This window comes from Lithobates pipiens, unplaced genomic scaffold (assembly GCF_037356315.1).
Source record: "Lithobates pipiens isolate NorthernLeopardFrog02 unplaced genomic scaffold, aLitPip1_a1.2 Scaffold_18, whole genome shotgun sequence".
Lineage (NCBI taxonomy): Eukaryota > Metazoa > Chordata > Amphibia > Anura > Ranidae > Lithobates > Lithobates pipiens.
In genome coordinates, this window is record NW_027507758.1 from 601,060,606 (window position 1) to 601,074,391 (window position 13,786).

The 13,786-nt window shown below is 46.7% G+C and overlaps 1 protein-coding gene across 3 annotated transcripts in view; it reads right to left on the reverse strand.

Moving 5' to 3' along the window:
• FZD3 (frizzled class receptor 3) overlaps positions 1 to 13,786 on the reverse strand; it is a 123,198-nt gene that overhangs the window by 53,805 nt on the left and 55,607 nt on the right. For all 3 annotated transcript variants that reach the window (XM_077489240.1, XM_077489238.1, XM_077489239.1), the window contains exon 3: positions 6,908 to 7,104. In XM_077489240.1, the coding sequence (XP_077345366.1) occupies positions 6,908 to 7,104 (197 nt within the window). The remainder of the gene's footprint in view (positions 1 to 6,907; positions 7,105 to 13,786) is intronic.

A 13,786-nucleotide genomic window follows, 5' to 3' on the forward strand; every position in this document is an offset into this window, starting at 1 on the left:
TGAGGATGAACAGCTTGTTGCGTTCAGAGGTGGTATTTAGGGGATCATTCCATCAGCGAGTGAGGCCGGATAGCTTGTTGTGTTCAGAGGTGGCATTTTAGGGCTCATTCCGAAAGCGAGTGAGGGTGGATAGCTTATTGCTGGTTGTGTTTAGGAGGTGGCGTTGTAGGGATCATTCCATCAGCGAGTGAGGGTGGATAGCTTATTGCGTTCAGAGGTGGCATTTTAGAGCTCATTCCAACAACAAATGAGGGCGGATAGCTTGTTGCGTTCAGAAGTGGCGTTTAAAAGCTCATTCAGACAGAGAATAAGGCCGTATAGCTGGTTGTGTTTAGTAGGTGGCATTTTAGGGCTCATTTAGTCAGCGAGTGAGGATTAACAGCTTGTTGCGTTCAGGAGGTGGTATTTTAGGGCTCATTCCGACAGCGAGTGAGGGTGGATAGCTTGTTGCGTTCCGAGGTGGCGTTTTAGAGCTCATTCAGTCAGCAAGTGAGGGTGGATAGCTTGTTGAGTTCAGAGGTGGTGTTTTAGGGCTCATTCCAACAACAAATGAGGGTGGATAGCTTATTGCATTCAGAGGTGGTATTTTAGGGCTCATTCAAGAAGAAAATGAGGGTGGATAGCTCGTTGCGTTCAGAGGTGGTGTTTTAGGGCTCACTCTGACAGCAAGTGAGGATGAACAGCTTGTTGCGTTCAGAGGTGGTATTTAGGGGATCATTCCATCAGTGAATGAGGCGGGATAGCTTGTTGTGTTCAGAGGTGGCATTTTAGGGCTCATTCCGAAAGTGAATGAGGGTGGAGAGCTTATTGCTGGTTGTGTTTAGGTGGCGGCGTTTTAGGGATTATTCCATCAGTGAGTGAGGGTGGATAACTTATTGTGTTCAGAGGTGGCGTTTTAGAGCTCATTCAGTCAGCAAATGAGGGTGGATAGCTTGTTGAGTTCAGAGGTGGCGTTTAAGAGCTCATTCGGGCAGAGAATAAGGCCAGATAGCTGGTTGTGTTTAGGAGGTGGCATTTTAGGGCTCATTCCGAAAGCGAGTGAGCGTGCATAGCTTATTGCTGGTTGTGTTTAGGTGGTGGCATTTTAGGGATCATTCCATCAGCAATTGAGGGTGGATATAGATTATTGTGTTCAGAGGTGGTGTTTTAGGGTTCAATCTGACAGCAAATGAGGATGGATAGCTTATTGCATTCAGAGGTGGTATTTTAGGGCTCATTCAAGAAGAAAATGAGGGCGGATAGCTCGTTGCGTTCAGAGGTGGTGTTTTAGGGCTCACTCTGACAGCAAGTGAGGATGAACAGCTTGTTGCGTTCAGAGGTGGTATTTAGGGGATCATTCAGTCAGCAAGTGAGGCGGGATAGCTTGTTGTGTTCAGAGGTGACATTTTAGGGCTCATTCCGAAAGTTAAGCCCCATACACACTATCAGTTTGTCTGCTGAGTTTTTCCTTCAGGTTTACCAAAACCATGTAGTGGAAAGGCCTGCCTGATTGCATACACATGGAAACTCCTAAGGTTTGACCTCATATTATATGGATTTGGTAAATCTTAAGGAAAAACTCAGCAGAAAAACTGATAGTGTGTATGGGGCTTAAGTGAGGTTGGATAGCTTATTGCTGGTTGTGTTTAGGAGGTGGCGTTTTAGAGATTATTCCATCAGCGAGTGAGGGTGGATAACTTATTGCGTTCAGAGGTGGTGTTTTAGGGCTCATTCCAACAACAAATGAGGGTGGATAGCTTGTCGAGTTCAGAAGTGGCGTTTAAGAGCTCATTCAGACAGAGAATAAGGCTGGATAGCTGGTTGTGTTATTTTAGGGCTCATTTAGTCAGCGAGTGAGGATGAACAAGCTTGTTGCGTCCAGAGGTGGTGTTTTAGGGATCATTCCAACAACAAATGAGGGCGGATAGCTTGTTGCGTTCAGAGTGGGATTTTAGGGCTCATTCTGACAGCAAGTGAGTATGAACAGCTTGTTGCGTTCGGAGTGTAGTTTTAGGGCTCGTTCCGTCAGCAAATGAGGGTGGATAGCTTGTTGAGTTCAGAGGTGGCGTTTAAGAGCTCATTCGGGCAGAGAATAAGGCCAGATAGCTGGTTGTGTTTAGGAGGTGGCATTTTAGGGCTCATTCCGAAAGCGAGTGAGCGTGCATAGCTTATTGCTGGTTGTGTTTAGGTGGTGGCATTTTAGGGATCATTCCATCAGCAATTGAGGGTGGATATAGATTATTGTGTTCAGAGGTGGTGTTTTAGGGTTCAATCTGACAGCAAATGAGGATGGATAGCTTATTGCATTCAGAGGTGGTATTTTAGGGCTCATTCAAGAAGAAAATTAGGGCGGATAGCTCGTTGCGTTCAGAGGTGGTGTTTTAGGGCTCACTCTGACAGCAAGTGAGGATGAACAGCTTGTTGCGTTCAGAGGTGGTATTTAGGGGATCATTCAGTCAGCAAGTGAGGCGGGATAGCTTGTTGTGTTCAGAGGTGACATTTTAGGGCTCATTCCGAAAGTTAAGCCCCATACACACTATCAGTTTGTCTGCTGAGTTTTTCCTTCAGGTTTACCAAAACCATGTAGTGGAAAGGCCTGCCTGATTGCATACACATGGAAACTCCTAAGGTTTGACCTCATATTATATGGATTTGGTAAATCTTAAGGAAAAACTCAGCAGAAAAACTGATAGTGTGTATGGGGCTTAAGTGAGGTTGGATAGCTTATTGCTGGTTGTGTTTAGGAGGTGGCGTTTTAGAGATTATTCCATCAGCGAGTGAGGGTGGATAACTTATTGCGTTCAGAGGTGGTGTTTTAGGGCTCATTCCAACAACAAATGAGGGTGGATAGCTTGTCGAGTTCAGAAGTGGCGTTTAAGAGCTCATTCAGACAGAGAATAAGGCTGGATAGCTGGTTGTGTTATTTTAGGGCTCATTTAGTCAGCGAGTGAGGATGAACAAGCTTGTTGCGTCCAGAGGTGGTGTTTTAGGGATCATTCCAACAACAAATGAGGGCGGATAGCTTGTTGCGTTCAGAGTGGGATTTTAGGGCTCATTCTGACAGCAAGTGAGTATGAACAGCTTGTTGCGTTCGGAGTGTAGTTTTAGGGCTCGTTCCGTCAGCAAATGAGGGTGGATAGCTTGTTGCGTTCAGAGGTGCCGTTTTACAACTCGTTCAGAACGAGGGTGAATAAGGCCATACTGAAACGACAGCAGCCCTTGCCACAAGTGTAATGCCGTGTACACGCGGTCGGACAAATGTGCGATCGGAGCTTGTTGTCGGAAATTCCGTCCGTGTGTGGGCTCCATCGGACAGTTTCCATCGGAATTTCCATCTCACAAAATTTGAGATCTGGTTCTCAAAATTTTCCGACAACAAAATCCGTTCGCGTAAATTACGGTTGTGTGTACACAATTCCAACGCACAAAGTTCCACACATGCTTGAAATGAAGCAGAAGAGCCGCACTGGCTATTGAACTTAATTTTTATTGGCTTGTTGTACGTCACCGCATTCTTGACGTTTGGAAATTCCGACAACTTTGCGTGACCACGTGTATGCAAGACAAGTTTGAGCCAACATCCGTCTGAAAAAATCCCATGGATTTTGTTGTCGGAATGTGCGATTGTGTATACAGGGCATTAGGATCTGTTCACACCATGCAGGTGCAACTGAACGTGTGTGTGTGTGTGTGTGTGTGTGTGTGTGCGCTCGTTTTCCACATGTCGCTTGGTAGGGACTTCTTTTGCTCGATTTCTGGGCATAGGGCAGCATGTTAAAAATTAACAGGCTGCCCTATACCTAGAAATGGAGCAAAAGAAGTCCCTGACCCTTTTACAAAATCATGCTGCACCAGCATGCATGGTGCGGAACTCATTTTAATGGGTTGCCCTACGAGCGAGAAACATGGAAAAGAAGTCTCTTTTGCAAAATCGCAATGCACTATGCAGATGCAGGTTGCCGCACCATTACGAATCAATGGTACCGCCGTCGCATCTGCCTATTAAAAGGTTTATGTGCGTGTCTGTAAGGTTTGAGATTGATTTTATAGGAGTTCCCAACACACACACACACACACACAGAGTAAGCCTTGGTTCACACTGCTGCGACCCCAGTGTCTTGCAACTTCATAGTGTGACTTGCTTGTAACTTTCACGTGACAAAGTCAATGGGCATCCAAGTCACATTAAAGTTGCATGAAAGTCGCACGGGAACCTTTTTAATTGCATTGCTTGGAACGGCTGCCTCTGAAATGAATGCGTTTTCACTTATTATGCGACTCTGTTCGGGGTAAAAGGTAGCCCAAGGCTCGGTTCAGGATTCCTGTTCCATTCACATGCGATTCAGTGCGGTGCAATTTGAGCCTACTCATTTTGAATGGGCTTAAATCGCACCACATTGCACTAAAACACATGCATGCAGCAATTTTGGAACTACACTGCAACCGCATCGCACAATCATTTTGTACCATGTGACCTGGTTCCAGCAAACGCACTGCTCTTGCAACAAGCTTTTGGGGGTGTCATTACAATTGCAGTGACGCCTGCTGCAGATCACAAGGGCAGTGCGATTTGAATGCGACGGGAAACGGGCGCAGATCCCAGAATCTCCCGCACCACATTAGTGTGCACCTAGCCTAAGGCCTGGTTTACACCTACGTGGGTTTGCGGCCAGCATTTGCGCAGGCACGGCAGCCCATTCATTTGGATGGGCTGACATGCCTGCATTTCCTGCAGGAAAAAGGTTCCTGCACCATTTTAAAAACTCAGCGGCCGGGAAATCCCGTTGCTTTTGTACCATTTCCTGGCGCTTCCCGCACGCGCACAGCATTTTTAAATGCATAGGGCTGCTATTCAGAATTCATTATTAAAGCAGACCTCCACCCTGAAGTGGAAGTTCTGCTCATCTGATCCCTCCCCCCCTCCGGTGCCACAATTGGCACCTTTCAGGGGGGAGGGGGGTGCAGATACCTGGACAATCCAGGTATCTGCACCCACTTCCGGGACAAGCTAGCCGCAGCTGCACCCCCCCGTTGTGTTCTGGGAAACACACAGTTCCCAGGACACAGCGGGCATCAGTGGAGATGCGCAGCGCGACTCGAGCATGCGCAGTAGGGAACTGGGCAGTGAAGCCGCAATGCTTCACTTCCCGATTCCCTGACAGAGGATGGCGGCGGGGGCAGCGGAGAGACGAGCGATTGCTCGTCATCTGCCGCCGACATCGCTGGACCCTGGAACAGGTAAGTGCCAATTTATTAAAAGTCAGCAGCTGCAATATTTCTAGCTGCTGGCTTTTAATATTTTTTTAAAAGGTACAGCTCCTCTTTAAGCCCCCCCGTATTCTTTCTCCAACCATATTTGCAAACATGACCTTTTAGTGCCTATAGATCCTGCACCTTTAAATGCAGGATCTATAAGCACTGAATAAGACACTAAGGCAGGGGATGAAAGGGCTAGGTAACGCTGGATGTCCTCCAATCAGGAAATGAGGTGGGCTCTGACTTGCTGCAGCTTCTAATGCACATTGCGTGAAGTTTATAGTGTGCAGGGACATCAGAGTAAGCAGTCTCAGTCCAGGCGAGGACCCTGTACTACTGTGTAAGCATTAAAGCTCAATTGCAGTCAGAAATACAACATACTAACAACTTTTTTTGATGGTCTTACCTCTACTTTCCTATTACAGTGGGTATACGGGGTGTCTAAATATAACTGCGCAGTCAGATACGCACTCCAGTGCACTTTTTTTTTTTTGCTTTACAAAAACTCCAGTGTACTTTAACCACTTCAATACCGGGCACTTAGACCCCCTCCTGCCCAAATTTTCAGCTTTCAGCGCTGTCGCCATTTGAATGACAATTGCACGGTCATACAACACTGTGCCCAAACGAAATTTTTATCATTTGGTTCTCATAAATAGAGCTTTCTTTTGGTGGTATTTGATCACCTCTGCAATTTTTATTTTCGGCTAAACAAAAAAAAAAAAAAAAAAAGACCGAAAAATTTGGGGAAAAAAAATGTTTTTTTTGTTTCGGTTACAAAACTTTGTAAATAAGTACGTTTTCTCCTTCACTGATGGGCACTGATAAGGTGGTACTGATGGGCATCGCTGAGGTGGCACTGATGGGTGCTGATGATGGGCACTAATATGCAGCACTGATGGGTGCACATAGGTGGCATGGATGGGCACTGATAGGTGGCACTGATGTACACTAATAGATGGTACTGATGGATGCCAATCAGTGCTAAACAATAATGCCTGGCAATCAGTGATGCCCATTGTGGGCATTGATTGGCATCCACTGTGGGCAATGATTGGCATACCTGGTGGTGACATCCCTAGTGGTCCTGGTGACCTCCCTGGTGGTCCAGTGTGGGCTTCCTCGGGGGGCGGGGCTGCGCTGATAATCAATCAGCACAGATCCCCTCTGTCAGAGGAGCAGCCGATCGGCTCTCCCCTACTCGTGTCTGACAGACACGAGTGAGGAAAAGCCAATCAACGGCTCTTCCTGTTTACACTGTGATTGGATATGGCTGATCACATGGTAAAGAGTCTCCATCAGAGACTCTACCTAGATCGGTGTTGCGATGTGTCAGACTGACACATCGCAACAATGATCGCCACGATGCGCTCCCCTGGGGACGTGCAGCGGCTTGGTATCCTGGCGACGTCATACGACGTCCGGTCAGGATAACAAAACCACTTTGCCGCTGTCATTTTGCTATATGGCGGGCGGCAAGTGGTTAAAATCAGCACTCCGTAAAAGACCTTCTCAGACACGCCTCCTGCCCTTCTCAGCAACACAAGTCTGAGGACACAGTGAGGGGCATGGCTGTTACTCAGCTCTGCCAGCACAGAGCTCTGCCCTGTGAGGGAACAGGATCGTCTAAAACATCTCTAGGCATAAATCAGAATTTAAAAGATTACATTACCGGCTACATTCCATCTCCTCCGGCCACGGCACGCCAAACATATCCATGAGCTTGAAGCACTCGCTGTACGCCCGCTGACACAGCCTGCGGCACGGCAGTGTGACCCGCCCATATTCCGTGCAGACGGGCGCGTAGAGCGCGCATAGGAAAGGTCGGAAGTCTCTGGAACATTCCAAGTTCACCATGGGATGGAAAGGCTGAAAGGAAAAAAAAAGTAATTTCAGATAAGTTCACATACAAGAGCGCTGAATATTAACCATAAAACACGTCATTGGCTGTTAATTCCTAACCCCGAGAACAAAGAGAGCGCCAAACCTGCGGTAGTACATTACAGATTAAGGCTTTCATGTGTAAACCAGTAATAGTGGCACCGGGGTCAATCATTCATAGAGCAATTCATCTGGAATAAGAGAACGCCGGGGCTCAGTGGTTATCACTCCTGCCTTGCAGCCCCGGGGTCCTCGGTTCAAATCCCAGCCAGGGAGCTACACTATATTACCAAAGGAATTGGGACGCCTGCCTTTACACACACATCAATATTGAGTTGGCCCACCCTTTGCAGCTATAACAGCTTCAACTCTTCTGGGAAGGCCGTCCACAAGGCTTAGGAGTGTGTCTATGGGAATGTTTGACCATGTGGATGAGAAGGCCTGGCTCACAGTCTACCATGCACAACTGCACCAATTTTAGTAAATCTCACCCAATGCATTTTTCATGAGCTTTTCCTGATCATGAGATCTGTCACAGTAATCAGGAACCCATCCTATCGGCTATGGATCGTCACTGTGATGAAAAGCTGTCGGCGACAGTGCGGTCACAGCGTTGGAGGCGCAGACATATGTGGTATTGGTGCAACACATATGTGGCAGCACAGAATGACGCCCACCTCCGTGCTGTCACCTAGATGCATATGGCTAACAAGAAGGGGTTTAAGGCTTGGTTCACGCTGAGCACGTGCCGTTTGTGTGCGCCGCGTTTAGCGCAGTTCATTAACTTCAACAGGCTACTCTACGCGAGAGAAACATGGAAAATAAGAACCCAAAACCTTTCCAAAAATATTCCATGCTGAAGAGCTGAGTGCTGCAGAACCATACCATTTGGCGATCGTGAAAACGCATACGTTTGCAGATGGGTCAGGATGCTAAAAGGCAGCGCCTTTCTCTGCATGTTGGGAAAACACGTGACTTTGTGCATGTCCCCCAAACACGCATAGATGTGAACCTAGCCTGATTCTCCGAGTATCAGGGGTTGGACCCTGACCACACAGATAAAATATCATTTTACGGTCACACGTTGGTCACAGGAGGGGAGTGACAACACTGTCATGCTACGTTGGCAGTTAAAACAAAGCATGGAAGGGAAACAAGAGGCGAGACATCAAACCAGCATCAGCGGAGCGGCCTACACAGAGCTGGGGGAGGGCAGCTGTTAGTGTGTCTTTTCAAGCTGAGCAGATGGTTGCAGAGTTCCGATGTCAGAAATATCCCTGGAGTCCACACTGCAAGCTTGACACCAGAATATTAATGAATCAGGAGAGTAATATTCCAAATGTGTAGTCTACCTTAAATCTTGGCATGCATTATGTATTTCTTGCAGATCTGTGCAGTAATCTGGTGTGAAACTTTACTGTAATAAAGACCGCTCACTGCTGCTCTCTCCCCTTGTGCAGGGTGACTGGTCTTGTCTCCGCCCCCTCCAGTAGTTTTCTGCAGGCAGCTTGTAGTGGGCAGGGTCTGCTGGGCCCCTCCCACAGCTCTCCTCTCTGCACAGGCTATGTACAGCACAGTGATGATGTCACTGCTACTTTTACAAGGTAAAATCTGTTTTTTTGTTTTTTCGTTTTTATGGGCTTCTTTTTCAAGGTAATACCTGTAGTTTAGTGTTAGGATGTCAGAAAGTGGAAAAGCTTATTTTTTGACTCACCTTCTTGAGTCACCTCCCTACCACCAGCCCACTCCCTGGACAATCAAAACCATCATCTCCATCCACTAAGTGGGGATCCCCTCCATCCATTGAGCAGGGATCACCTCCATCCATGGATCAGGGATCACCTCCATCCACCGAGCAGGGATCTCCTCCATCCACCGAGCAGGGATCTCCTCCATCCAATGACAAAAGATCACTTACAATCAAGGAGCAGAGATCCCCTCCATCCATTGATCAGGGATCTCCTCCATCCATTGAGCAGAAATCACATCCATCCAATGACCAGGTATAACCTCCATCCAATGACCAGGGATCACCCCCATCCAATGACCAGGGATCACCCCCATCCAATGACCGGGATCAACTCCATCCAATGACAAAAGATCACTTACAATCAAGGACCAGAGATCACCTCCATCCATTGAGCAGGGATTACCTCCATCCAAGGAGAAGGGATCTCCTTCATCCAAGGAGCAGGGAGTAGAGAACATCTCCATCAAAGGAGCAGGGATCATCTCCATCCAAGGAGCAGGCATCACCTCCATCCATGGAGCAGGGATCACCTCCATCCAAGGAGCAGGGATCACCTCCATCCAAGGAGCAGGGATCACCTCCATCCAAGGAGCAGGGATCACCTCCATCCATGGAGCAGGGATCACCTCCATCCAAGGAGCAGGGATAACCTCCATCCAAGGAGCAGGGATCACCTCCATCCAAGGAGCAGGGATCACCTCCATCCATGGAGCAGGGATCACCTCCAACAAATCAGCAGGGATCACCTACAACCAATGAGAAGGGATCACCTACAACCAATGAGAAGGGATCACCTCCAACCAATGAGAAGGGATCACCTCCAACCAATAAGCTTGGATCATCTCCAGCCAATGAGAAAGGATCACCTCTATCCCTTGAGCTGGGATTGCTTCCAACCAGTGAGCAAGGATCACCTCCATCCAAAGAGCAGGGATCACCTCCAACCAATGAGCAGGGATGGTTTCCATCCATTGAGCAGGGATAAGCTCTATCCATTGAGCAGGGAGGTGATCCCAATGCAGTAAACCTATACCAAAATTATGACCCCCGCCCCCCCCCCCCCGTCTGTGCAGTGTCGTAGAGATATGGTAATCACAAGACCGGCTAAACAGAATTCTAAATCCTTTTGGCAAACAGCACAGTAAACATATTGTATATGCAATTCAGCTAAGTATTCATCTGGCAGGTGTACACAGAAGTCTGGATGTTTACAGAGATCTGTGCGGGGGACGTGGCAGAGGAGGCCGGTAATACTGGAAGGAATGTTTCACACTGAGAGGTAGGGACATCCGTCACATCTCTGGGGTTGGTAATCTGTGGTATTATCAGGGCAAGTGCAGGTATTAGAAGGGAAGATCGGTTTTCAAAATAACAATTTAAAACCCAGCATTGATTCAGAGCGTCCTGCGCTGGTGCCAGGAGCTGCTTATAGCCGAGAAACAAGACTGAACAGACATGTGATGACGCCCACTAGGCCACATTCACACATCCTACACGACTGGTCCTTTGTAGAACCCTAACATTGTTAAGGCTGAGACTTCGAAGGAATGAAAATCCTGAATGTGCAACATTTACAGGCGTACAAAGTACAGGACCCGATTGGCCGCAGCTCCCAGGGCTGACATGCCAAGATCAAGAATGTGTAATCGGTGGCACCTGTATGAATGTTGACCTTACCACACACATTTACATGTCCAATATATATCAAATATCTTCATGTGGTGGGGCGAAAGAACATGGAACAACGATCTTTTTTAGCTGTTTGAGAGGATGGCATTTTGATGACCAATGTAAGGAGCATTCTTCCCACTGACCACCAAAGTAAGGAACATTCTTCCCACTGACCACCAACGTAAGGAACATTCTTCCCAGTGATCACAATTGTAAGGAACATTCTTCACACTAACCACCATTGTAAGAAACATTCTTCTCACTGATCACTAATGCAAGAAGCATTCTTCCCACTGACCATCAAAAGGTGAGGAGCATTCTTTCCACTGACCACCAATGTAAGGGGTATTATTCCCACTGATCACCAATGTAAGGGACATTCTTCTCACTGATCACCAATGTAAGGAACATTCTTCTCACTGACCACCAATGTAAGGGACATTCTTCCCACTGATCACCAATGTAAGGAACATTCTTCCCACTGATCACCAATGTAAGGAATATTCTTCCCACTGATCACCAATGTAAGGAACATTCTTCCCACTGATCACCAATGTAAGGAACATTCTTCCCACTGATCACCAATGTAAGGACCATTCTTCCCACTGATCACCAATGTAAGGGACATTCTTCCCACTGATCACCAATGTAAGGAACATTCTTCCCACTGATCACCAATGTAAGGGACATTCTTCCCACTGATCACCAATGTAAGGGGCATTCTTCCCACTGATCACCAATGTAAGGAACATTCTTCCCACTGATCACCAATGTAAGGAGCATTCTTCCCACTGATCACTAATGCAAGAAGCATTCTTCCCACTGACCATCAAAGGTGAGGAGCATTCTTTCCACTGACCACCAATGTAAGGGGTATTATTCCCACTGATCACCAATGTAAGGCACATTCTTCTCACTGACCACCAATGTAAGGGACATTCTTCCCACTGATCACCAATGTAATGAACATTCTTTCCACTGATCACCAATGTAAGGGACATTCTTCCCACTGATCACCAATGTAAGAGACGTTCTTCACACTGATCACCAATGTGAGGAACATTCTTCTCACTGATCACTAATGCAAGAAGCATTCTTCCCACTGACCATCAAAGGTGAGGAGCATTCTTTCCACTGATCACCAATGTAAGGAGCATTCTTCCCACTGATCATCAGTGTAAGGAGCATGCTTTCTACTGACCACCAATGTTAGGAGCATTCTTTCTACTGACCTCCAATCTATTACAGGGGTTCTTCTGGGGAATAAAAAGCTTGAGAAAGACTTCTATTTCTAGTGCTTGAGTCCAAGGAAACACAACCATTACAAAAGGAACCAAAAAGCCCACCTTCAAAAAAGTACTGCAAGATACAGCATTGTCTTCTTATAAACAGAAGGTATGTCCTCACTTCCAGAACGAAACTCAAAAACATGGAGCTCTTATGGGTAGTGCTACACATCAAACCTTTAACATGGATCACAAGATTCAGAAGAAGAGCAGAACGCAGCTGATGGCTCTCAATGACCGGTCAAAAGACCAACCACATCAGGGAGGACACAATACGAGTCTCAAGATATCCTGAACACCCAACAAAGAATGGAAGCCATGGGAACCTTTTCCAGCCTGTCTCTAGGTGACAGATCAGGGACATGCAGAGAGTGACTAGGGAGGGCGAGAACAGTTCAGGTGTATGAGCAGTCAGTGAACTCCGAAGGCAGGGAGCGTGGGAGAAGCAAGGAACCGCGCTGAGAAGGTTAGCAGGGTCTCCTGTGCTGAAAGGATCTGCCCCCCAGACTGAATGCATTTGTGGAAAAAGTAATGGCGGTCAAGAGAAAAGGTTAAATCTTTTGTGTCTGTAGCAGAAAAAAAAACCAAGACAGACACTTAATACTTCTTCTGCAATGTGACCCCGCTCTGCCCCCACTGCCAGATGACAGAATCCGAGAACATGGCAGATCTACCCTAATCTGAGATCTACTTCTGGACTGGCAGCAAAACATAATACCAGTCAATGAAGCAGCACGAGTACCTAAATCTTAAACCGATCTTATGCTCCATTTTAAAGGTTTGATGTGTAGCACTACCCCACTACCACCACTCTGTGTTTTAGGGTTTGGTGCTGGAAGTGAGGACTTCCCTTCTGTTATAAGAAGGCAATGCTGTATCATACAGGACTTTGGAGGTGGGCTTTTTGGTTCTGGTTTGGGTTTCTGAAAAAAAGCAAACAAAAAAACAAAACAAAAAAACTAGCAACTAGGTAGGCTTTAGGCTCCATTCACACTTGTGTGACTCCAATCGTGCCATTACCATTGCAACATTGATGTTGACTTTGGCTTTGACTGTTGCACAGCTGTCACGTTTCGAACATTAAGATGCGACTTTCATGTGACTTTTGAGAGTTTGCATTGCAGCTAACATATATGTATTTTTGAATGTTTAGACAGTTACCGCAATGCAGGTTGAATGAGCCCTTTAAAAGCCATCCTTGTTCTCCTGTGAGTGAGTTTGCCTAGGATGATGATTTCATCAGGCAGGAGGAAGCATTTCCTCAATCTCCTTTCCTTCAGTGATCAGGATGCAACGTTGAAACTTTGTAGTAAAGTTGGCCATATACCAATTGAAATTCAGCTGGTCCGGCAGGCACCGGCTGATTAGGGCATGGCTGTCCCCACTCAACATAAGCTGATCTTATATTGATCGACTTCTGTTGAATTTACTTTTTAAAGAATTTTCCTTGACCAGCCAATGCAGCTGCTGATCAGTGTATTCTAGCAGTGGTGAGCACATCTGTCAGAATACAATGTCCCGGTGGGGGGATTCTTTTGTGTGAATGGATCAGCATGTGGCCATTCTGTTCCAACAGAAATTGATTGCTTGATCAACTTCTGTCGAAGAGACTTGTTGGAGAATTTCCCTTGATCAGCAGCTGCAGGCAATGAGCTTCAGCTGCTGATCAATGTATTCTGACAGTGGCAGGTTCCTCTGTCAGAATGTAATGTGCTGGCAGGGAAATTCTTTTGTGTGGACTGATCAGCGTGTGGTCATCACGTTCAACAGAATTTGATTGGTTAATCGACTTCTGTCAAAGGAGATCTTTGGAGAATTTTCCTCAATCAGCAGCTGCAGCCAATCAGATACAGCTGCTAATCAGTATTATTCTGACAGTGGGGGGTCTTTTGCGGGGATGGATCAACTTGTGGGGCTGTCTCCACTCAACAGTAGTTGATTGTATGAGTGAGGTCAATCAAAG